We start from the raw sequence: 25,310 nt of genomic DNA, 5'->3' as shown, positions 1-25,310 counted from the left end.
GAGACTTTCCCAGCGGTCACATGTAGCTACATATTGCAATGTGGATGCAGCCTGCTTTCACTGAGGCAGGTAGCGACATGTACCTTACATGCCGCCGCCAGTGGTGTGCCGTGTAAACACACCTTAGGAGTACTCCATGCAGGGGCGCTGGAACCCGGGGGGAGGGGGGGGGCACGGGTCCATGGCCCCATCACTTTTTACCACCCATAAGGAAAAGTGATGGGGTGAGGAGAGCGGGGCCTTGGGGGAAAAGGCAGTGCTGGGGCAAGGGCTTGGGGAGAAGGGCCTCAGGGGAAGGGGCAGTATGGCGGAGGGGCCATAGTTCAGGCACCAGTGGGCCCCCCACACACACACACTTTTAGCAGGCTTCCGCTGCTTCTGACTTCATACATTGAGCCATGGATAGGCTATTTGTAGGGGTAAAAGTGGACATCTGGGTCAGGATACCCCAGATAACACTATGGCCACTGGTACAGGTCCCTGCTCAGATTTCTTCTGCTCTTAGGAGGCATAACATAGAGGGCAGCTGTACTGGTTTCATACAGGATGATCACATTGGTCAGAATTTCAGCATAGATTAATGCTAAGAAGGATGATATCCCTCTCCTAAACACACCACACACACACACACACAAACGACCCAGAATTCTCTCTCTCTCTCGCTCACTCACTCACACACAGCCCAGAAATCAGTTTTCAAGTGCTGTCATCATTATTTATTATTTGCATGTTGATGGAGCATAGAGGCACGATCAGGGCCCTGTTGTGTTAAGCACTGTACAAACATAATAAAAAGACTAGCTCCTGCCCCAGGCACCTTTCAGTCATACAGACATTAATACTCTGAATAAATGCAAATGTATTTATACTTCAAAACTTAAATCACTTCAGTTTTCTTTTTTAATTTTCAAAAAATAAATTGCATTGAAAAAACTACATTAATGCCACATTACAACTGACATTTTATCTGCATGATAGGCAGGAAATTTAAAGTTATGGTTCCCACTATAACCATAACTTGGCCACATTGCAAACACATATTAAACTCAGCAAAATTATCATCAGATAATGCAACATAAGAGACTCTCTACACGAAACGGCTGAGTTACAGTTGCTTGGGGACCTTTAATTTTGAATTTTCTGACTAGCGTGCGTAAAATCTCAATTGTGTTGCCTTAAACAGAGTATTTCTAGCAGTCTGAGGCTTTTAAGGAATTTCTGTCAAGTACCATCAACTGTACTGATAATAGTCTGGCTCTACATCTTTGCTATAAACTGCATAAATGGAAGAGCAAAGAACATTGCAGAAAAGTGAAATGAAAAATATTTGTCTCTTTGCTACCTGCATACCATTTATGATAAACCACTTACCCCAAAAATTATTAAGTCAACCTTTATTTTTTCCTCGTACATTTTGCATCCTATCTTTGGAACAAAGTTATAGTTTTCAGATAATGAAACTAGTTATAATTTGGTTTCCATATAGTCCTATTATTCTAGTAAATCTAATTTCACTGAGACTCTTGAATATGCATGCCTAAAAACATGGCATTGACTCCTTGGTGTTATACAACAACAATGCAGCTAAGTTAGTTTTTGCAATTAAAATTGAGCAACATCAATATTTAGTCTTTTTTTCCAAAATGGAAATTTTTTTATTATATATAAAGAGGTTAACAGAAATGGGGAAAAGTCATGAAAATTTTCATATTTACATTTTTGGTCCAAATTTCATTTGGTCAGAATGTCCCAATAGGAGATATGCAATAGGAGATATGCAAACCCTGATTCTGATCTGATCAATAGTGAAGCCAGGAGCAACTTCTTTGAAGTCAATGGAGTTACACTGAGGTAAGAGAGACTCAGGTTCACAGCTTGGAGAATTCATTTTTTTTTTTATTTTTTAAGGATTTAGACTGAAAGTGCAAAATGAGAAGAGATACATAGGGAGCCAAATCTGGATCAGAGAAAACTTCTGTTAAATCAGGTGCTCAAGGTCACAAGGAGAATTTTGCCCAAATAAGGTTTGCAGAATTTGACCTCCCAGGCCTGCTGATGGGGGGGGGGCAAAGGGGGCAATTACCCTGGGGCCCAGAATTGCTGTCGGTGGGCCTGTGACCTCCTATACTTGAACTGTAAAATCAGCATCATTCACATAGCTAATGTTTCTTAGTCATTCACCTTATAAACCAGAATATAAAGCGCTGTCCAATTCCTGCTCAAATGTAGGAAGAGATTTTCCCTCTATCATTGTTATTTGTATTCTGGTAGTATCCAGAGGCCCTAATCAGGATTGAAGTCCTACTGTGCTTGTTGCTGTAGAGACACACAGCAAGACAGTCCCTATCCCCAAAGAGCTTACACTCTCCATCTTCTCTGACCTTATCTGGAGGGACAGTTGAGATACAAGCAGGCAATGGGATAGGACCCAGGTCGTTAGTGACCTACTGTGAAGTTGTTACTAGTTATGACTTGGTGGTCTTAGTCCATTTACCATGCCAAAGTATCCATGTCTCAAAAGAAACCCCAACAACTGCATTAATTGGCACCCTTGTGGGTGTCTCAGCAGAGAGGCCAGTGATTAAATGGGTTATTAAACTCAAGCTTCTCTTTCATCCTTAGAGGTCATCCCTCCAAATCAGAATTGAGGGACACTGGTGTGTGCAGGAAGGCTACACGGCTGCTGCTGCTTGTGATATACCTGTTCCGTGGATAAACTGGCCTTCCATCTTTAGGGTTGTCAAACTGCCACCCTTCTCAAGTGTATAATGAGTATAACGACATTTCAGCGGGCACCTAATAAATGTGATCACTCATCAAAGCCTATCCTCCTTGCATTAGGCCAAATTCTGCTGTCATTTAAACTGGTGTAAATCCAGAGTCACTCCACTGCAGTCCCTGAAATTACTACAATGGAGTGAATGACAGCAGGATGAAGCCCAGTATTTTGTTTCATTTACCATTTTAAATAAGCTAACAAAATAAGACACACAGAGGAAACACTTCTGTGATCCATTCACTGGTAAATATTGGGTGCCCAAAATGCAAGGATAAAAATATTCATTATATATTATGGAAAACTTAAAAAGGCACTTTAGCCAGGCTGTAGGCACTACTGACATTTATTTAAAAGGGTAAGACATAACACACAGAACCACCACCAGATAGCGACAATAGATGGCTAGCCCCCAAGCAAAAGAAAATTCACACCGAAGAATCATCCATTCTCCCCCAAATATCATCTCTCTAGCAACACTTCAGTTTTCAAAAGACCTAGAGAAAAGAGGAGCCTTGCAAGGTCTTCTGAAGGTCACCAACACAGGGCAGCAAATTCCAAAGCAGGGGGGTACTCAGAGAATGCTTTTCTAGCAGCTCCTTTTCTCTTTGATCATAGTAAGAGATACATAATTTTATAGACTGGGTGCCTTTTTTCTTTTTTTGCAGCAACTCTGAAATGCCTGAATGAGTGGGGTTGAGGCAAGACCCCGCGTGCCCTGACCCCATTCCCCGGCAGAAGCACCGGGCAGGGGGGTCAGAGCAGGTGGGGGCACCCATTTTTCTGGGGGCCCCAACTGGCTGGGGCTCCTGAGCATGCTCCCTTGACCCAGTGGCAGGTGGGCGAGCAAGTGGGTGACCCATCAGCAACAGAAGAATGCTCAAAAAAGGTAGACCTGCCCTTGGGGAGTCAGGCCCGGTGCAGGGTGGTGGGAGGGAGCCGTTGCTGCTGGAGAGCAGCGTCTCTTCTCAGAGCTGGGTGAGCGCCTGGGGCCCTGGGGAGCCCCTGCCCAGAGTGTCCATCGCCCCTTGCAAGGAAGCCTGGAGGGGTGGGTGGGAGGCAGCCCCAAACCCTCCTCCTGCCCCCCCCATCATTTCCCACCCACCAAAAGTCAGGGCCCACCCAAGTGTCCCGTCCTGGCTATGCCACTGGGCCACCCACCCCAAAACAGGGAGAGGACAGCCCCCTCAGTCCAGTTCTGGGGAGGAACCCTCCCCCATGCTCCCAGGGATCCTGCACTTGGTTCTGGGCCCCACAGAAATATACTGACAAACCGGGGAAAATTCAGAGAAGACCACACGACAGCACCAGGGGATGGTAGGGCTGATTTATGGTGAGAACTGCATCACAGCATCTGATCCAAAGACTGGGGTAGTCAAAGACTTTGGCTTTGGATCAGACCCTCGCTTTCTGTTTGTGTGAGGCCCGATTTTTTCTGGGTGTCAATGGCCCCTGATAGAAAAAAAGATTCCCCACCCCTGTTTTAGAGCATAAGAATAGGGCTGGCCTTAGGGAAAATGGCACCCTGGGCAAGCTTTTATTTTGGTGCCCCCCCATCAATCCTGGCCCCTTGGTCTCCCTGGGATTCCCCCCCACCCCATCGCCTCTGGGCCCCACTGCCTCCCCCAGTGTTTAATTTGAAATGAAAAAGAGATGCCAGAGCTCAGCCCTGGCACAAATTAATCACTGGCAGGGCAGCCTGATATTGGCGGGTACTAGCCGGGCACCCAGCTCTGAAGGCAACACCACCGCCAGCAGTGGCGGCATATAATAAGTGTGGCGTGGTATATGGTATATTGCCACCCTTCTGCGCCACTGCTGTGACTTGTGGTGCCTGATGCTCAGCATGTGCCTCAAGGCAGGCTTTGCACCATCACACTGGGGTTGCATCTTACCAGATCCCGTGGCCCTGTTGCAGCCCTCTGGCCACTCCTGGCTCACCCGGAGCACCATTTCAGATTTTGGGGTTCCTTCCCCACTCTGAACTCTAGGGTACAGATGTGGGGACCTGCATGAAAGACCCCCTAAGCTTATTCTTACCAGCTTAGGTTAAAAACTTCCTCAAGGTACAGACTTTGCTTTGTCTTTGAACCCTATGCTGCCACCACCAAGCGTGTTAAACAAAGAACAGAAAAGAGCCTACTTGGAGACGTCTTCCCCCAAAAATATCCCCCCCAAGCCCTACACCCCCTTTCCTGGGGAAGGCTTGATAAAAATCCTCACCAATTTGTACAGGTGAACACAGACCCAAACCCTTGGATCTTAAGAAAAATGAAAAAGCAATCAGGTTCTTAAAAGAAGACTTTTCTTTAAAGAAAAGGTAAAAGAATCACCTCTGTAAAATCAGGATGGTAAATACCTTACAGGGTAATCAGATTCAAAATGTAGAGAATCCCTCTAGGCAAAACCTTAAGTTACAAAAAGACACAAAAACTGGAATATACATTCCATTCAGCACAGCTATTTTACCAGCCATTAAACAAAAGAAATATAACGCATTTCTAGCTAGATTACTTACTAACTTTTTACAGGAGTTCTGAGTTGCATTTCTGATCTGTTCCCAGCAAAAGCATCACACAGACAGACAGACCGACCCTTTGTTTCCTCCCCCCCCCCCGCTCCCTAGCTTTGAAAGTATCTTCTCTCCTCATTGGTCATTTTGGTCAGGTGCCAGCGAGGTTATCTTAGCTTCTTAACCCTTTACAGGTGAAAGGGTTTTGCCTCTGGCCAGGAGGGATTTTATAGTTCTGTATACAGAAAGGTGATTACCCTTCCCTTTATATTTATGACAGGGGGGCTCGGAGGAAACTTTAGCCATGATTCCATGGACTACTTGGGCACCTGAAAACTCTAGGGTTTTTGCCGATAATAATTTAGGAATTAGCTGACAGGAGCACTGTATTTAATTGTTATATAAAGAAAAAATATATATATACAAACTCCAATTAAAGCCATGTTTAAAGTTTATATGTAAATTTAGAACAAAAAGGAGATAATACAGCAAGTTATTCCCAATCCCAAACCTTGAGGTATCAGTTCTAGAGCTTTAACACAGATATCAGAAACACAAGTTTGATACTTTGTACACTATCTTTAGTACAGATAAACAAACATTAATAAAATCTGCTTACTTTCTCTAACAGACACACTCCGTATTATTCCCATTATCTACTCTATTTTAGTCAATTGTCTTAAACTAAAAACATAATTTTAACATATGTGATTAAGTTTTTTTCTTGTTTATGAAGAAAGGGAATTTATTTTTCTAAATTATTTTGGCATTTATGTTTACTGATCACAATCATGTATGTGACTCACATAATTGCTATTGGTATCATAGTTGGAACTACATTTATTTTCATGCAAATTTTAAGTTATTTTACAGATAGAACTAAAAATACATTTGAAAATAAGTGACCTTCATCTGCCCAGTGTCTAAAGTTATGTGTTAGCTAATGGACTTTTAAACTGGCACTGCTAAAGTTAGTACAAGCTAAAGTTACATTGTAGGAAAATATTATTATTTGATTGTCATTATTTAAAGTAGTACAAAGTACAATATGATAATAAAAGTAATAATGATAATTACTCCAGCCAGGACAGGTTAGGCATTTTAGAACTCACTATTCAATTAGAACAGTAAATATATCCCTCATATATATCAGAAGTCATTACAACTTTATAGTGCAATTATAAAATGTCTTGGTTATACCATTTCCCCAACTTCTCTAATGTAAACCACCCCTAAATTGTGATATCTACATCAGGGAAAAATCAGGGATTTTGTCACTATTTGGGATTGTGGGACTGGATGTTTCGGCTAGAATGAACAGCAGTGAAACAGCTAACGATATAGTTATTTACAATAAATGGAGTAGTTCTCATCTCTCCAAGTTATCGTTTAACGGACAGATTTCAGGAACACAGCACTGCATTGGTTTAGTACTTGTCTTACACTTGGAAACTTATCTCTGCAACCATAAGGGACAGATTTTTTTGTTTGTTTGTTTTAAATTGAAAGCTTAAGTTCTGGAGAACATTTCTGTGGCCTGGGTTGGATTCTGTGGCTGCAGAACATTTAGCGCCCTGGCAATGGACAGGGAACAGCCCTAAGGAACTGTCACAATGTCAGCTACAATGATTTTTAACTGTAAGCTTGGCAACCATTTGGATGGGGGCTAAACCACATTCTAGACTAAACCAGTAACTAGACGAGGTCACTACCAAGGCTAGAGCAGTAGACCAGATTCACTCCCGGGGACAATGGGATTCACTCCCGGGTACAAGGCCCCAAGAGTAGGAAACACCAGAAAGGGGCAAGTGGGATGGCAGGAGGAACAGCTTTTTCTGTAGATGAATCCCTCCTGGTATATAGGATACTTGAGGGCAGGGGTTCATTGAGGTGTGTTTTACACTTTCTGCATCAGCTTGTGTGAATACGGCCCCCACTTTTGAAACATGAGCCACTACACTAAACATCTGTTTAGCAAGATACGGGTATGGCCCAGGTTTCTTCGCTCTATTTGAATCTCACTGTAGACAGCAAATACCACTTTGACTCAAAAGAAAATGGAGCTTAAATGGTGCAGGAGGACAGCAATGGAACAGGTCAGTAAGTAGTATTAATGACACATATTGTAAAGACACACACACATAGGCAAGTGGTGATGCTAGTCAGGACTGAATAACCCTGGCAGAGATACACTGACAAAGTTCACATGCCTCCTGCAGTCAGTGGTAGTCTCTCATTTCCATGAGTATTAAATGGGAGTGTTAGAAAACCCTTTTGTCTGTGCTTTTAACCAGATTGATCATCCTGTAATGAAAACTTGAATGAAATTCCTGAGCAGAATCCAACAAGTTCACTGTACGCCATCGAGTTATTTCAGTTAGCTCATATTTCAGGCAGAGTTTACCTTGCTCTCCCTCCCACTCTACTATTCAATCTGGTTTGGGTGGGTCTTTGCTATCTGATGAAACCAGTATATTATGATAACAAAGAAAGTATTACACCAAATGTTTCAGAGAGCAACATATTTTGAAGGTCAGAAGCCTTCAAACACTTTTGAATCAAGGGATCATTCTTTTGAGAACCTTCAAAAATTTGCCTTTAAAAGTATCCTGCACTTGCCAAAGCCAGATGCTAGAACAATGTTCCAATGTGGCATTTAGAACTTTCCAGTATATGAAAGGGAAAATTTGGAATAGGATTTATTCTCAAGTTATATACGTTAATTTTTACTGACCTAAAAATTTATTTTTAGCCTTTCTTCATCCCTTCATAACCAACCCAGATAAAGGACAGAATGCAAACTCTGACATGGTTACTTACCCTGGCTTATCCAAAAGCCCCTTACCTCAGTCATTTCTTCTGTCAGATCACCACTCAGGCGAGCTCTCTGAAGCAATGCTAAGAGGTCAATGCTGGATTTCCGCCTGGGTTCTGATCCACACATGACTTCCGTTTCTGTTTCAGTTATGTTGATCTCCGTATGCACAGCCTCCTGCTGTCTCCATTGCAGGTCCTCTCCTGCCCGTTTCAAAGAAGTGCTGCTGCTCTTGAGAGACATGACCGAGCTGGAAAGAGTGCTGGGGATAAAGGTGGACAGGGCCTGGGAACCTGAATAAGTAGTTTCTTCACCTGTGAAAGACTCACTCTCCAGTATGTCGGGCACAGATACGCTGAGGCGTCGGTCCAAGGAATGCCTTTGCCTTCTAGCCACCATTTTTCTAGAGCTTTTCTTTATCATCTTTATGTTGAAGTTTTGTAACAAAGGCCTGGTTTTCTGTTTCAGGGATCCCCAGACAGAGGATCTATCCAAATCCATAGCTGCAACAGGGATGTCACCAGCTCCTTGGCATTGTTGGTTTTGAATGGACTTCAGTAATTCATAAGGTCACTAAAAAGAATGTGAGAAGAATAAAAGCCAAATCGTTAAAGTGAACAGCAGTTCTGGATTATGACTCATGATGTCTCACCCACAGACCTTCAGTCCATTTCTAACAAGTAAGAGGAAAGCATACTGTGTTATTAGAAGGGAATGAGCAGTAGAAAGTGTGCCCTATACTAAGGAATGATGGTTAAGATTATGTGAGGCCCATTTCCTTTAGGATCATCAGAAGTGGGCCATTTCCACTCTTTCCCCTTTCTGAAACCTGATATTGTGGGTTATCAAACTTTATGAATTAAAATATTCAACTTGACAACTGCTAGAGTTACTAGGAGTCCTTGTGGCACCTTAGAGACTAACAAATTTATTTGGGCATAAGCTTTTGTGGGCTAAAACCCACTTCATCAGATGCATGGAGTGAACAACACAGAAAGCAGTATAAATATTACAGCACATGAAAAGATGGGAGTTGCCTACCAAGTGGGGGGGGGTCAGTGCTAACAAGACCAATGCAATCAAGGTGGACGTTGCCCATTTTCAACAGTTGACAAGAAGGTGCGAGTATCCGCAGAGGGGAAAATTACTTTTTGTAGTGACCCATCCACTCCCAGTCTTTATTCAGGCCTAATTTAATGGTGTCCCATTTGCAAATTAATTCCAGTTCTGCAATTTCTCACTGGAGTCTGTTTTTGAAGGTTTTTTTGTTGAAGAATTTGCCACTTTTAAGTCTGTTATTGAGTGTCCAGAGAGATTGAAGTGTTCTCCTACTGGTTTTTTAAAATGTTGCAATTCTTGATGTCTGATTTGTGTCCATTTATTCTTTTGCATAGAGACTGTCCGGTTTGGCCAACATACATGGCAGAGGGGTATTCCTGGCACATGATGGCATATATCACATTGGTAGATGTGCAGGTGAACGAGCCCCTGATGGTCATCCTTCAGGATAGGTTGCAGATCCTTGATGCACTGGAAAGCAGATAGTATACCCCTGGTCGGGGTTCTAGGGGTGTGTCTGTGTAGATTTGTTCCTATGCTTCTTCAGGGAGTTTCTTGAGTAGATGATGTAGTTTCTTTTGGTAGCCCTCAGTGGGATCAGGCTGTAGAATGTGGTGTCAGGCTGCTAGGCAACTCTCTCTGGTTCATATTCCGACCTATTCATGCTGACTACAGCACCTCCTTGGTCAGCCTTCTTTATTATAATGTCAGAGTTGTTTGAGGCAATACCCACCTGCTGAAGTGAGGAAACAGACTGAAAGAGCCAGAAGAGTACCCAGAAGTCACCTACTATAGGACAGGCCCAACAAAGAAAATAACAGAATGCCACTAGCCGTCACCTACAGGCCCAACTAAAACCTCTCTAGCGCATCAGAGATCTACAACTTATCCTGAAGGATGATCCCAAACCTGAAGGAGAACACTTCAATCTCCCTGGACACTGAATAACTGACTTAAAAGTGGCAAATTCTTCAACAACAAAAAATTTCAAAAACAGACTCCAACAAGAACTGCAGAACTGGAATTAATTTGCAAATGGGACACCATCAAATTAGGCCTGAATAAAGACTGGGAGTGGATGGGTCACTACAAAAAGTAATTTTCCCCTCTGCAGATACTCACATCTTCTTGTCAACTGTTGGAAATGGGTGATGTCCACCTTGATTGCATTGGCCTCGTTAGCACAAAAGTAATTTTCCTCCTTTGATATTCACCCCTTCTTGTCAGCTGTTGAGAATAGGCCACTTCCACCTTAATTGAATTTGCCTCGTTAGCACTGACCCCTCACTTGGTAAGACAACTCCCATCTTTTCATGTGCTGTAATATTTACACTGCTTTCTGTTTTGTTCACTCCATGCATCTGATAAAGTGGGTTTTAGCCCACAAAAGCTTATGCCCAAATAAATTTGTTAGTCTCTGAGGTGCCACAAGGCTTCCTCAGTTGTTTTGCTGATACAGACTAACACGGTGACCACTCTGAAACCAGAGGTACTGTAATCTGGAAGAGTGATTGGCTTAGTAAATATTGTAAACAAAGATTTGACGCATGGTAACGTTTTCATGAGAAAAAAAACTGCAATGCAATGCTTCTGTGCACACTTTCCTGCCTGAAAGAACATAAGCAATGCCATACTGGGTCAAACCAATGGTCTATCTAGCCCAGTATCCTGACTCTGACAGTGGCCAGTACCAAAGCTTCAGGGGTAGTGTACAGAACAGGGTAGTTGGAATGATCTATCCCTGTCTTCTCCTCCAGGCTTCAACATTTGTTTCCTATCTTTTAAGCAGTTAATGATCCATGAGAGGATCTTCCCTTTTATCCCACGACTACTTAGTTTCCTTAAGAGCCTTTGGTGAAGGACCTTGTCAAAGGCTTTCCGGAAAGCCAAGTACTCTATATTGACTGGATCACTCTTATCCACATGCTTGTTGACACCGTAAAAGAATTCTCACAGATTGGTAAAGCATGATTTTCCTTTACAAAAGCCATGTTGACTCTTCCCCAACAAATCATGTTTATCTATGTCTGGTAATTCTGTTCTTTACATTTGTTTCTACCAATTTTCCCAGTACTGAAGTTAAGTTTACCTGCCTGTAATTGCCATGATCACCCATGGAGCCCTTTTTAAAATTGGTGTTACATTAGCTAGCTTCCAGTCATCTGGTACAGACGTTTGTTTGTACAATAGGATACATACTACAGGTAGTAGTTTTGCAATTTCATATTTGAGTTCCTTCAGAACTTGTGAGTGAATACCATCTGGTCCTGATGACTTATTCCTGTCTAATGTATCAATTTGTTCTAAAACCTTTTCTACTGACACTTCAGCATGGGGCAGTACTTTAGATATGTTGGCCAAAAAGGATAGGATGTGCAGGAGATAGCTCTGTGGAGAGTATCTAAAACTTTCAGCAAATTCTTGGGCATCCCAGTATACCAACTCATAAACAGAACACTGAGGACTGCCACTCATCAGTCAAGGTGGAATGAACAGTGATGGCTCAAGGCAACACCCAAGAATCTAGTAATCCAGGCTTCAATTGATGCACAGCTAATAACATTCTCTGCACTGATTATTGTCCCTAGATTCCCTGCACTCATTATTGTCCCTGGAAGTCCCTCCCTCCCCACAGAAACACACCATTACATGTCAGAATTATTCTTTGGAGGAGACCACTTTGAAAGTTTGGCACAGCAAGAGCTATAAATCCAAGGTGCCTGTAGGCAAGAAGAGCATGAATTTGTAGAATACCATCTGAATTAGATTAAAGAGACATACTTTAATCTACACACACACACACACACACACACACAGAGTAAAACTTGTTCGAACACTTATCCCGCAGCCATAGATCCTGCAGACCCTTTTTCATGCATGTAGTACATATTCCTCCATCACGATGGAGAGGTGGTGGGGCCAAATCTGAGTGATTGCCACTTGTGACCCCGTGCACCAGATCACGAGGCCCAGAGCGAGGAGTCAGGCCTAGCCCTGTAGGACAGGAGCTGTTGTTGCACGGTGAGTGTGAGGCAGGCTTGCTCTCCATCACCACTTCCTAGTATAATGCATCCGCTGAATCAGGAGGCCCCTGAAATAGCCCCATTGATATCAGAGAGACTAGTCACATCAGAAATACTTTTTAATTTCATTTAGAATGGCCAAAACCAGACCCTCTGAGAGGTCTAAGGGAGGAAGACATTTTAATAGACTTCAGCACAGTTGTGAGGTAGAACACAATTAGTTTGGCCATGGAGCATTTAATAACTGAGGCCAGCATACTTAGGGAACTCATCTCTGCATACACTACTTTACAAACTAAGCTATGGCTGTCAGCTGGAGAAATGAGATGAATATACTTAATTTAACCAGCCAGCTGCTGATTAACAAACCACTAATCCACATTTTAAACTCTGCCCCTCTCTACATATCCACTCCTGGTCTCCCACAGGCTGATGCAAAGTTGCCTGAAGTTAGTGGGACTCTTTATATGGACTTCAATGGGCTTTGGATACAGCCCTTAATGCATCACCCTACCCCTCACCCTGTTTCCTCTTCTCCGCCAATGACGCCAGCCTCAATCGCTCACTTGTAAAACTCCTCCCACAAACACCTTTGAACATCCTTTCATCACACCCCTCATGCATGCAATGCTCTCTGAGGCATAACGCCACTATTCTCCCCTCCAGACACATTTCTGCTGCGGTGCCAACACGCAGCCAGACAGACGACGATGCAGTAAGGCCAAGGAAGAGTCGAGACATGCTGATCTTTTTGATGAAATAATAAAACTTTAAAAAGTTAGAAAATTTATATAAAAATCCAGGCTAGATGTCTTTCTAGAATCTATCACTCAATTAGAAGTTATGGGCTTTATGCTGAAATTATTGGGTGGGGTTCGTTAGCCTGTGTTATGCAGGTGGTCAGACTACATGATCATATGGGTCCCTGCTGACCTCATAATATACTTGTACAATCTTTCTCATCGATAGATTTTAAGGGTGTCACTCTCCCTCCACATTGCTCTACTTTTCAGATTGTAAGCTCTTCAGGCAGGTACTGTGTTTTCCTTGCTGTACTGATTAGCACAACTGGACCATAATCCCAAATTGGCCCTCTGGGTATTAATGTAATATAAACAATTAATAATAATGAGCTAACTCAATACAAGTCTTATTGACTACAGCATTAATAGCATGCAATCTCAGAAACAGGCTATTATCCAAATAACCTGACTCAAAAAGAAAAAAGAATCCCCAAACACACTTTCCTGGGCAGACTTTAAAAATTGCACAGAATGCTCCATCAGTTCCAAAGCTGATTTACACGCAAAGGGAACAAAGAACCTACCTTCAGGTACATGTAATTCTCTTAGGGTCTCATCCGTAGCCTGTTGAAGATTTCCACTGATTCCAAAGAGCTTTGGATTAGGCACTTAATGGCTGAGACACTTAATGGTATCAAATGCTTCATAAATTAATCAACTCCTTTGGGAGGATTTGCTTTCGCTATATAAGTGATATTCCAAGCAATCAAGCAGGAAAGTGGTTTCCTTTCAGAGCAGGTCTTTGTGGAAACAAACAACCTATGTGTGTGCAAGCACGGTTTTTCCATGAGTTTGGGGGCGGGGAGGGGAGGCGGAGAAAGGCGTTGACCACATCCTGCGAAAACAGCAAACCAATATACTGGACATTTGTAAGGCCCCTATAAGTGAAAGAAGCTTAATAAATTGCACAGGGAGGATTAGATTTTTGTAAAAGTGTGAGGCAGAACAATTACAGCAGGTTGGAACACAGGAAAACACATTTGTACAATTTTACTGTACATTTTCAAAACTCTACAACCAGCTAAAATAAAACAAACTGTTATCAGTCAGAAGGAAAATAAAAACAATCCTGTTTTGTTCTGTTTTTTAAAATCTCATGATTTTTAACCTACTCCTTTGATTTGGGGGGGGGACCCTAATTCATGGTTTGTGAGCATTTGGGGGGTAGCAATACTGCTTTTGTGTTAAATCAGTGTAAAAGTATCTATATCAGTATAGCTATTCCCATACAGGAAAGTGAACAAACTATACTGGTGCATGGCACTTTTGTACTGGTATAAAACTGTCCACTAGTGGCTGTGCCATTATTTTGGTACAAAAAAGTCACACCCTTAACCCACATAGCTATACAGCAGGGATCGGCAACCTTTGGCCCGCAGCCCTCCAGGGAAAGCCGCTGGCAGGCCGGGACGGTTTGTTTACCTGCAGCATCTTCAGGTTCGGCCGATCGCAGCTCCCACTGGCTGCGGTTCACCATTCCAGGCCAATGGGGGCTGTGGGAAGTGGTGGCCAGCACATCCCTCGGCCTGTGCCACTTCCTACAGCCCCCATTGGCCTGGCACGGCGAACCGCAGCCAATAGGAGCTGCGATCGGCCGAACCTGCAGACACTGCAGGTAAACAAACTGTCCCGGCCTGCCAGCGGCTATCCCTGGTGGGCCGGGTGCCAAAGGTTGCTGGTCCCTGCTATCCAGGTACAAAAACAGTGTTTAAATCAAGACTAAATGAATTTATCACTGCACCTCTTTCAGGTAGGAAGAATTCTCCGTATCTCACCAGTGGGGAACTGAGGCACAGAGAGGCCAGGGGGCCTGTTTTTTAGCGAGGTAAGCGCCCACAGCTCCAACTGAAATCAAGGGGAGAAGCAAGCACACTGCACTCGTGTGGAGGAACAATATAAATAAATCTGGCCCTAAATTACTTGCCAAAGGACACAGGGAAGTCGATGCAGAGCCAGCAAATGAGACCAGATTCAAATCCCAGTGCAATGCTTTAACTATAGGAGGCTGTACTGAGCTTGCTTTTGTTGACGATTCTCATTTAGAAACCTTTCCACCTTCAAACACGATGGGCCATTCACAGTCATAGGGCCTCCACTTCCAATATTACATCATTTTAGAATTACCAGGCCAAACATGTTTGTAGAAAATGCCATAAAATAAGACTTTTGAAATTCAAATTCATCTTTATCCAGCACCTTCTGTTTTGCTGGCTCTCTCTTGCTCTCTCACACACAAACCTGTCACATTCAAAATGCTGTTGATAAAGACAGGACCAGTTCATAACATCTGCTTCCCTAGATGAACAAAGCTCTTCAAAGAGCTGTGTTTCCTATTCCCTTTCCATTATTCCCCACCACATACACACACACTTTCCTGACTATTCACCACGGCTTGTCGTCTTTGTTTGCTTTTGTTTTGTTATTGAACATACAACCTACTCCTGCAAACGCTACCAGGCATAGTTCTCCATGAAAGGATTCATGATAGTAAGCACTTCACTAGGTAAACAGTATTTGTAGAACAGGGCCATCTGAACGATAGCTGCCATGGGGCAGTCCCTTATCAATGTATATAGCACTCTACAAATAACACTATGAATAAAGTGTTTCCCCAATAATTTATACCATATCATCATCACCACCACCATAAAAACAAAATACTTCAAGAATAGTGGACCAGTGTGTCTCAAAATCTGTTCCACCAACCTAAGGAATGTCACTTTTTTCCCTAATGACAATATAATCCAAGGAATGTTTGAAAAAACTTGGCACAGCACACATCAAATTAATGAACACAATACAGTACTCCGACATTACAAGCACTGGTCAGACTGACCCAAGTACCCCACTGTTGGACATAAAAAGTATCAGCCACTGATAGCATTAAACCCCCATAGTTTTACAATTTCCTACTTCCCCAAGGCACAAAATTGTTTACAGAATACCAAATGTCAAGACAGATGACAAGACAGGGCAGGAAGAGGTTAGGGAGTGAGTAAGTGAGTGACACAGAGGCCCATTAGTGTTTCATTGCTGCATGTCAGCAACTCTTAGTAAGCCTGACAAACTCACTACACCTCATACACCGCTGTCATAATATTTACCTGCATCTGAAGCAGCAGTTTTTTTACCCACAAAAGCTTATGCCCAAATAAATCTGTTAGTCTTTAAAGTGCCACCAGATTCCTTGTTGTTTTTTATCTAGAAAGAATGTTGTGTAAGATACCAGATGAAAACCAGTAACATGATGGTCATTAATATCATTATGAAATGTGTTACCACTATATGAGGAATTACACTGATTTTATGCTCTAAAGTCTGTAACCAATGAAAGGGAGAAACAGGTTTTTTTCCAGACAAGAAGGAAGATAGTTCTCTCCCCGTCTATAATGTAAACTGAGCTTGATGATGCAAGAGACAAGGAATAGTTCATTTGCATCGGAGGTCAAACAGGAGGAGCAAATTAATATGAGGATGTAAAATCAGCATAGGAAGACACGGGAGTCTTAACCCCAAGGGTTCATCTTGAACCCGGCGACAAAGACAACAAATCTTGGGGAACATAAGCAGAAGCAAAAAGACATTCTGGGTATTCATCACTAAGGAGACATAGAGCTCTTTGCATCTATGAACAGAGGAACCCCAACTATGGGGGTTGGTGATGCTGAGAATCAGCTATAGGTGAGAAAACTGCTTTAGACAAAGCTTGGAGCCTACTGAGGTTACATGTAGTCTCTTACACACACATTATACTTTTGTGGTTTTGTAACCATTTCTGTTTCTATTATCTCTAAGTATTAATAAATAACAGATGTAAGTGATAAACTTATTCCTGTTTTATTATAAATTCCTATCAGTGCTGTTATATTAAGGTGAGGTAGGCATCCTCAAATGAGCCAGTAGGCAGGTATAGTCTGTCTCTTTGGAGATGGCAAATTTGGTATTTCTGTGGGCATCCAGTGACAGGGGCTGAATGCTGCAGGGAGACCTTCTAGAACAGTGGTTTTCAAACTTTTTTTCTGGCTACCCAGTTGAAGAAAATTGTTGATGCCCGCAACCCAACAGAGCTGGAGATGAGGGGTTTGGGAATGGCTCAGGGCTGGGGCAGAAGGTTGGGATGCGGGGATGAGGGCTGCGGGGTGGGGCCGGGAATGATGGGTTCAGTGTGTGGGAGGGGGCACTGGGCTGGGGGTTCAGGCTCTGGGGTGGGGCTGTGGATGAGGGGTTTGGGGTGCAGAAAGGGGCTGCAGGTTTAGGGGGCTCCGGGCTGGGGCAGGGGATTGGGGCACAAGGGTGGGGCACGTGCTTACCTCAGGCAGCTTATGGTCAGTGGCACAGCGGGGGTGCTAAGGCAGGCTTCCTGCATTTCCTGGCACCATGGACCACGCTGCAACCTGGAAGCAGCCAGCAGCAGGTCCAGCTCCTAGGCGGAGGAGCATACAAGTGGCTACGCGCGACTCTTGCCCACAGGCACTGCCTCCCCAGCTCCCATTGGCCAGGAGCCAGTGCTCAGGGTGGGAGTAGCACATTGGCTCCTAGGCGGGGGGGGCTACAGGACTCCGACCTGCTGCTGGCCACTTGCGGGGCGCAGCGCGGTGTCCAGACAGGGGGGGGGACTAGCCTGCCTTAGCTGGGCAGCACTTTTAACTGCCCGGTCGGCAGTGCTGACCAGAGCTGCCCCGACCCAGTGCCTTACCTTCCATGACGCAGTACTGGGTCGCAACCCGCACTTTGAAAACCACTGTTCTAGAGCAATGGTTCTCAACCAGGGGTACACATACCCCTCAGGGTACGCAGCGGTCTTCCAGGGGGTACTCTGCTCATCTAGAATTAGTGTTTCTCAACCTGGTGGTTGTAACCCCCATGGGGGTCGCAGGACAGTTTTAGGGGGATCGCAAGTGCAGGACTGGCATAGGAGCTGGCAAGCAGGGCAACTGCCCAGGGCCCCACCCCACAGGGGACCCTGCGAAGCTAAGCTACATGCTTCAGCCCCAAGCACCGGGGCTCAGGCTTCAGCCCTGAGCGTCAGCGCTTAGGCTTCAGACAAAGCTCACAAGTGAAGAACAGGCTCCACTATCACACTGAAACATAAGTACAATATTTATATTCCAATCGATTTATTTTATAATTATATGGTAAAAATGAGAAAGTAAGCAATTTTTTTCAGTAATAGTGAGCTGTGACACTTTTGTCTATCTGATTTTATAAGCTAGTAATTTTTAAATGAGGTGAAACTTGAGGTACACAAGATGAATAAGACTCCTGAAAAGGGTACAGTAGTCTGGAAAGGTTGAGAAACACTGTTCTAGAGAGACTGGGAACTGAAGTACACCAAGGGTTAACCTGCAAGGCAAAGTTAGGACTGGCAGAATCCTAAGGAGTTTGTTTGGCTGGCTCCCAAACTGGGGTGGTGGAGAGCTACCATCCAGTAAAGCACCAAAAAATCCCTCTTGATAACGCAGAAAGGTAATTGCATGACTACAATTCTAGATGCCCCGAGAGAGCATCACAGTAAGAAGTAAAGAAAGATTATCCCAATAACATCTCACCACAATGCTGTGTTCTGATGAAACAGTGACAAACTTTCCAGTGACAACATTGGGCGAGACAATGCGCTGCAGTGGAATTGCATAAATATGTGCCAGGGTTCAGAGTAGCAGCCGTGTTACTCTGTATCCGCAAAAAGAAAAGGAGTACTTGTGTGGCACCTTAGAGACTAACAAATTTGAGCATAAGCTTTCGGGAGCTACAGCTCACTTCATCGGAGTGTCTTTTTATAAATATGTGCATTTCTCTTAACTGATTACTGTGATCTACAGCAAATGCCAAAAAAACAGCCTGCTCTTACTTTCTCCAGTGTTTTCTTTTCCTGCTTTTACTCACCATCTTTAGCAGCAGGACAGTAACTATAATTTAACAGACAGCAGCAGGTTCTCACTTGCTCATAATAAGTTTAGTCTTATTTTCAATACTTTCAGCATTCTCCATATATTCTACTTCCATCGTAGATCAGAAGTTTTCTTTCCTGCTGTAAATTTCAAATGCTTGGTGCCAACATCATCACAAAATCTTGTCTAAGCAATCACACATATGCAGAGAAAAAACTGTCCAGGGCCAGAGCCTCAGCCCCAATACCTCCTCCTTCGTTCTTCTCTGGCATTCATGATATATCGTAGCAAGGAGTTTCATAGGCTTATTATGCACAAAAAGTATTTCTTGTGATCAATTTTAATTTTTTTGCCTTTCAATTTCATTGAATGTCCTCTTGGGTTTTTTCCTGTATTAGGAGAAAGGACACTCCTATTTATTCTATTTCCCATCTCTATACTATTTATGTTTATACCCACTCAGAGCCTCGCTGAATAATCCCAATGTTTTCTCTCTCCCCTCATACAGAAGGCTTTCCATGTCTCTAATCATTTCTGTCTCCTAGCTTTGAACCCTCTCTATTTCTGCTTTTCTGTTTTGTTTTGAGACAATGTGATCAGAACTCACCATAGTACTTAAGGTCAGAGCACGCCATTAACTGATATAACTAAACATTTTTAGCGTTTTCTCTCCTGTTCTTTAGGTATGCTAGCACTATGTTTGATTTGGGGCCATCTCAACACATTAATTAGTTTTCTTTGAGCTCTCCACTTTTTCCTGGATAGTTACAGTATATTTAGAATATGTACAAGTAGTTGATATTATTCCCTCTACTTTACATTATTTTGACTTTGTCACCATTGCATTTCATATGTGATCATTTGGTTAGGTCCCTCTGAGCTTCCTCACAGTGTTCACTGACCTAAATAATTATGTCATGTAAAAATATTGCCACTTCTGTTTATTTCCATTCCCACACCATAAATAATTATATTGAACAACACTGGTCCTAGTAGGAAAATGTGGGGCACTCCATAGTTAACCTTGGGCCAAGACAAATATTGATCACGTTTTCCCACTTTATTTTCTCTCTCTTTACCTGTTTCTGATTATTGGAACTGAACATTACTTTGGTTATTAAGTTTCCTTAAAATGCTCGTGAGGGGTTTTGTCAAAAGGCTCATTTGAGAGTTTAGATAAATTATGTAAACTAATTCATCTTTATTCACTATTTTGCTGGGGTGTCGTGAAGCTAAATTCACTAGCATATAGTGCTTTGAGACCTTCAGATGGAAGACCTTCTACAAGTGCAAATTGTTAGTAAATAGGTGCAGAGAGTCATGCTAAATTACAATATGATGCACCATCATTGTGGAATGTGTTGCCATATTCATTCTGACTACTCACCCCACTACTGCCACCAGTCCCCATGGAACAACACGATAAACTGAACCTGTAGGCTTACACTGAAACATTACCCAGCAAACTTTTTAAGAAGTACCCTCAAAAGCAGTAAAAATCAAGTATATGCAATTGAGCACATGAACGCTGCTGTTATACCTTTCATAAATATTCTAATTGTTGTATTCAATTTGCTTATACAATGAAAGTGAAAATAAAGGGTCGGTTTGCTTGCCACCAAGCTTTGTGAACATATGCTTAAGTTAGGATGCTTTCAGCTACGACTAACCACTCCTCAACATTTAGAACAATTCTTATAATAAGTAGCTGAAAAGACCAACAAATGACAAACAGAGGCTATTAGGAAGATGTTCTTTATTCACATATCTTAATACTGGTTTCAGTTCAAAGGCAACTCTACTGAAGCCTAACCTAGTGCAACTTTACACATTCCAGCTCCCTCAATGTGAAAGCTGAAATAGTTTAGCCCCTGTCTATATAAAGAATTTCCCCACGATTTCTGCCATTGGTGGCAGGCATTGGCATAGCTGCACCAGTGTAAAGCCCTAGGAGACAGAGGGGACAGTGCTTTAAGTTCACCTAAACTGGTTCCAAGCAAAGGTAAGTTACGCTTGTACAAACAGCGGCTAGGAACCACGCGCTAGGTATGTAATGTTAATAGCAAGGTTTACCGTGAAAGAGTGTACCCATTGTTCTATAAAATGTGTTTTAAATACCACTGTCCCTTTTTTTTCCTCCACCAGCTGCATGTGTTTCAAGGATCACAGGATCTTCTCCGTCCCAGAGGCTAGCGAAGATTAGAAGGTGTAAAAAACGCACTCGTGATGAAATGTTCTCTGAGCTCATGCTGTCCTCCCACACTGACAGAGCACAAACGAATGCGTGGAGGCAGATAATGTCAGAGTTCAGGAAAGCACAAAATGACCAGGAGGAGAAGTGGTGGCCTGAAGAGAGTAAGTGGTGGGCTGAAAAGAGGGCTGAAGCTGAAAGGAGGCAGGATTCAATGCCAAGGCTCCTGGAGGATCAAACTAATATGCTCCAGCATATGGCTGAGCTGCAGGAAAGGCAGCAGGAGCACAGACCACCGCTACAGCCCCTGTGTGACCAACCGCCCTCCTCCCCAAGTTCCATAGCTTCCTCACCCAAATGCCCAAGAACGCAGTGGTGGGGCCTCCAGCCACTCCACCCCAGAGAACTGCCCAAGCAACAGAAGGCTAGCATTCAATAAGTTTTATAATTTTAAAATGCTGTGTGGCCTTGTCCTTCCCTCCTCCACCACCCCTCCTGGTGCTACCCACCTCCACCACTCCTCTTGGGCTACCTTGGCAGTTATCCCCCTATTTGTGTGATGAATTAATAAAGAATACATGAATGTGAAGCAACAATGACTTTATTGCCTCTGCAAGCGGTGATCGAAGGGAGGAGGGGAGGGTGGTTAGCTTACAGGGAAGTAGAGCGAACCAAGGGTGGTGGGGGGTTCCATCAAGGAGAAACAAACAGAACTTTCACACCGTAGCCTGGCCAATCATGAAACTGGTTTTCAAAGCTTCTCTGATGTGCACTGCGCCCTCCTGAAAACTTCTAACCGCCCTGATGTCCGGCTGCGCGTAACCAGTGGCCAGGCGATTTGCCTCAACCTCCCACCCCGCCATAAACATCTCCCCCTTACTCTCACAGATATTGTGGCGCACACAGCAAGCAGTAATAACAGTGGAAATATTGGTTTCGCTGAGGTCTAACCGAGTCAGTAAACTGCACCAGCGCGCCTTTAAACGTCCAAATGCACATTCTACCACCATTCTGCACTCGCTCAGCCTGTAGTTGAACAGCTCCTGACTACTGTCCAGGCTGCCTGTGTATGGCTTCATGAGCCATGGCATTAAGGCGTAGGCTGGGTCCCCAAGGATAACTATAGGCATTTCAACATCCCAAACAGTTATTTTCTGGTCTGGGAATAAAGTCCCTTCTTGCAGCTTTTAAAACAGACCAGAGTTCCTGAAGATGCAAATGTCATATACCTTTCCCGGCCATCCCACTTTGATGTTGGTGAAACGTCCCTTGTGATCCATCAGAGCTTGCAGCACTATTGAAAAGTACCCCTTGCTGTTTATGTACTCGCAGGCTTGGTGCTCCGGTGCCAAGATAGGGATATGGGTTCCGTCTATGGCCCCACCACAGTTAGGGAATCCCATTGCAGCAAAGCCATCCACTAGGACCTGCACATTTCCCAGGGTCACTACCCTTGATATCAGCAGATCTTTGATTGTGTTGGCTACTTGCATCACAGCAGCCCCCACAGTAGATTTGCCCACTCCAAATTGATTCCCAACTGACTGGTAGCTGTCTGGCGTTGCAAGCTTCCACAGGGCTATTGCCACTTGCTTCTCAACTGTGAGGGCTGCTCTCATCTTGGTATTCTTGCGCTTCAGGGCAGGGGAAAACAAGTCACAAAGTTCCATGAAAGTGCCCTTATACATGCGAAAGTTTCACAGCCACTGGGAATCGTCCCAGACCGGCAACACTATGCAGTCCCACCAGTCTGTGCTTGTTTCCCAGGCCCAGAATCAGCGTTCCACCGCGTGAACCTGCCCCATTAGCACCATGATGCCCACATTGCCAGTGCCCGTGCTCTGAGAGAAGTCTGTGTCCATGTCCTCATCATTCACGTCACCGCACTGACGTCGCCTACTCGTCCAGTTTCGCTTTGCCAGGTTCTGGTGCTGCATATACTGCTGGATAATGTGTGTGGTGTTTAATGTGCTCCTAATTGCCAAAGTGATCTGAGCGGGCTCCATGCTTGCCGTGGTACGGCGTCTGCACAGAAAAAAGGCACAGAACGATTGTCTGATGTTGCTCTGACGGAGGGACGGGTGACTGACGACATGGCTTACAGGGAATTAAAAACAAAGGGGGTGGCTTTACTTCAAGGAGAAACAAAAACAACTGTCACAAAGAATGGCCCCCTCAAGGATTGAACTCAAAACCTTGGGTTTAGCAGGCCAATGCTCAACCTACTGAGCTATCCCTCCCCCCGGTATTTCAGGCAGGACTGAATCTCCATTAAACTTTTCAAGGTGCCCCTGACAGACCTCACCGAAACGATTGTCAGCCATTGATTTCACGGACGGAGGGGGGAGCAAATGAATACAAAACAAATCTGGTGTATTTCTTGTTTTGATCCACTCCATCCACCTTTTTACATCTTTGGCTGGCAGCAGATGGTGCAGTAGGACTACTAGCCATCCTCATCTCCTGCCTGCTCGGCAGAAGATGGTACAATAGAACTGCCGGCAGGACTAAAGAGAATGACCTGGTCGAGCCACTCCTAATTTAGTCCCTGCGCCCATGTCTGCCCAGGTGCTCCTGATCAACCTTACCGAGGCAGCCAGGAGCACCTTGGACATGACGACGATGGTTATCAGACCTATTGCACCATCTGCTGCCACAAGGCAATGGTTTGCTGCTGTGTAGCAATGCAGTATCGCGTCTGCCAGGACCCAGGAGACGTAGGGTGATAGTGAGCTGAGCGGGCTCCATGCTTGCCATGGTATGGCTTTCTGCACAGGTAACTCAGGAAAAAAGGCACAAAACGATTGTCTGCCCTTGCTTTCACGGAGGGAGGGAGGGCCTGACGACATGTACCCAGAACCACCTGCGACAATGTTTTTGCCCATTAGGCATTGGGATCTCAACCCAGTATTCCAATGGGCGGCGGAGACTGCGGGAACTGCGGGAACACTCCGGCAGTCGACTCTAGCCTCGGTACTGTGGAAGCACTCCGCCAAGTTAATGCACTTAATGCACTTAGAGCATTTTGTGTGGGGACACACACAATAGACTATATAAAAACGATTTCTAAAAAAACGACTTCTATAAATTTAACCTAATTTCGTAGTGTAGACATACCCGTTATTCTCTTTAATTTTTGCAGCTAATTGATAGACAGACTTGACTTAGGGTATGTTAAAGTGTGTTAGATATGAAACAGGTCACGTTAGATATATCAGACCTTTCCCATCACTGCTTACAGAACCTCACTCAAGTATAAATCGTTACCATTATAAGCAAATAATTTGAGAGACAGAAAGCTTTGCATACTTACATTTTAATGGCTTGCTTTTAGTTACTTATCTGGAAACATAGCCTGCCTCGGATAAGCAATCCTAATCAAAAGGATTATGAAAATACTTTTGCAAAGTACTGGTAGTCCTTTGTTTGCATTCAAGTTTATCAGTTTATCCTTGAGCTTTCAAATTCAGTTCCCCATGTGATGACTTTATTTTAAACGTTTCGAGGGAAATCTGAGCCCCATTCACTTCAATAGGGTCATGATTTTATCCCTGCAATGTTGGCTGCTTAAATCATTTAACTTATCTTGTAGAACAGGTGATGCCAATATGAAGCATTGATTTGGATGGGCTTGCAGCCATACCTCCCAGCGCTGTGATTTCTTATCTCATAAGCTAAACAGGGCCAAAATGTGGATAGGAGACCTACAAGGAATACCTCAATGATACAGATATGATCAGGGCCAGCTCTAGGTTTTTTGCCACCCCAAGCAAAAAAAAATTGCCCCCCCCCCTTTTTTTATTGGCATTTAACATGTTTGCAATGTTTTTGTTTTGTTTTTTGGCTGTTTACAAATTTTAAAAAAATGAAAATAGAGAATTTGTAGTTAGTGAAATAAAACAATTTCCTACTAGTGTACTCATTTAATTTTAACAAAATCACAATTACAAACAATTTGGGTTCAACTATACACTGTAATGAAAAACGTTAGTGTCTTCCGATGCACCCAGTTTCTCATAAATTGGGTCTGGGGACCGGGTTCTGTTCTGGCTGGACTGGCACCGCAGAGGTCCACAAGCAGTCCCCGCCGCTCAGGCAGGGCTACAATCTCACCTGCAAGGTGGGAGCCTGCCCTGGCGCGGGGTGGGGAGCAGCGTCCCCAGCTCCACCCATGCGCGGGGTGGAGGGAGCAGCCGGTGGGCTCAGCTGGTGGGGAGGGGGGATGGGATGGCCGGAATGCTGC

General features: G+C 43.9%; 1 protein-coding gene and 1 long non-coding RNA gene across 3 annotated transcripts in view; one reads left to right on the top strand and one right to left on the bottom strand.

Moving 5' to 3' along the window:
* The window catches only part of MCTP2 (multiple C2 and transmembrane domain containing 2), a gene marked incomplete at its 5' end in the record, with an annotated part of 131,007 nt that extends 122,403 nt beyond the window's left edge, over window positions 1–8,604 (bottom strand). The window contains one exon of the mRNA XM_084641741.1: window positions 8,134–8,604. Within this exon, the coding sequence (XP_084497867.1) occupies window positions 8,134–8,604 (471 nt within the window). The remainder of the gene's footprint in view (window positions 1–8,133) is intronic.
* LOC311527590 overlaps window positions 1–21,634 on the top strand; it is a 560,808-nt gene extending 539,174 nt beyond the window's left edge. For both annotated transcript variants that reach the window (XR_014713379.1, XR_014713380.1), the window contains exons 2-4: window positions 8,572–8,783; window positions 14,739–14,813; window positions 21,022–21,634. This is a non-coding gene — a long non-coding RNA (uncharacterized lncRNA). The remainder of the gene's footprint in view (window positions 1–8,571; window positions 8,784–14,738; window positions 14,814–21,021) is intronic.
* The last annotated feature ends 3,676 nt before the right edge of the window (window positions 21,635–25,310 follow it).

The sequence above is a fragment of the Lepidochelys olivacea genome (genome assembly GCF_965140295.1).
Source record: "Lepidochelys olivacea isolate rLepOli2 genome assembly, chromosome: 10".
NCBI lineage: Eukaryota > Metazoa > Chordata > Testudines > Cheloniidae > Lepidochelys > Lepidochelys olivacea.
The sequence above is the reverse complement of the archived record's forward strand: the minus strand, read 5'-3'. Positions and strand labels throughout refer to the sequence as shown.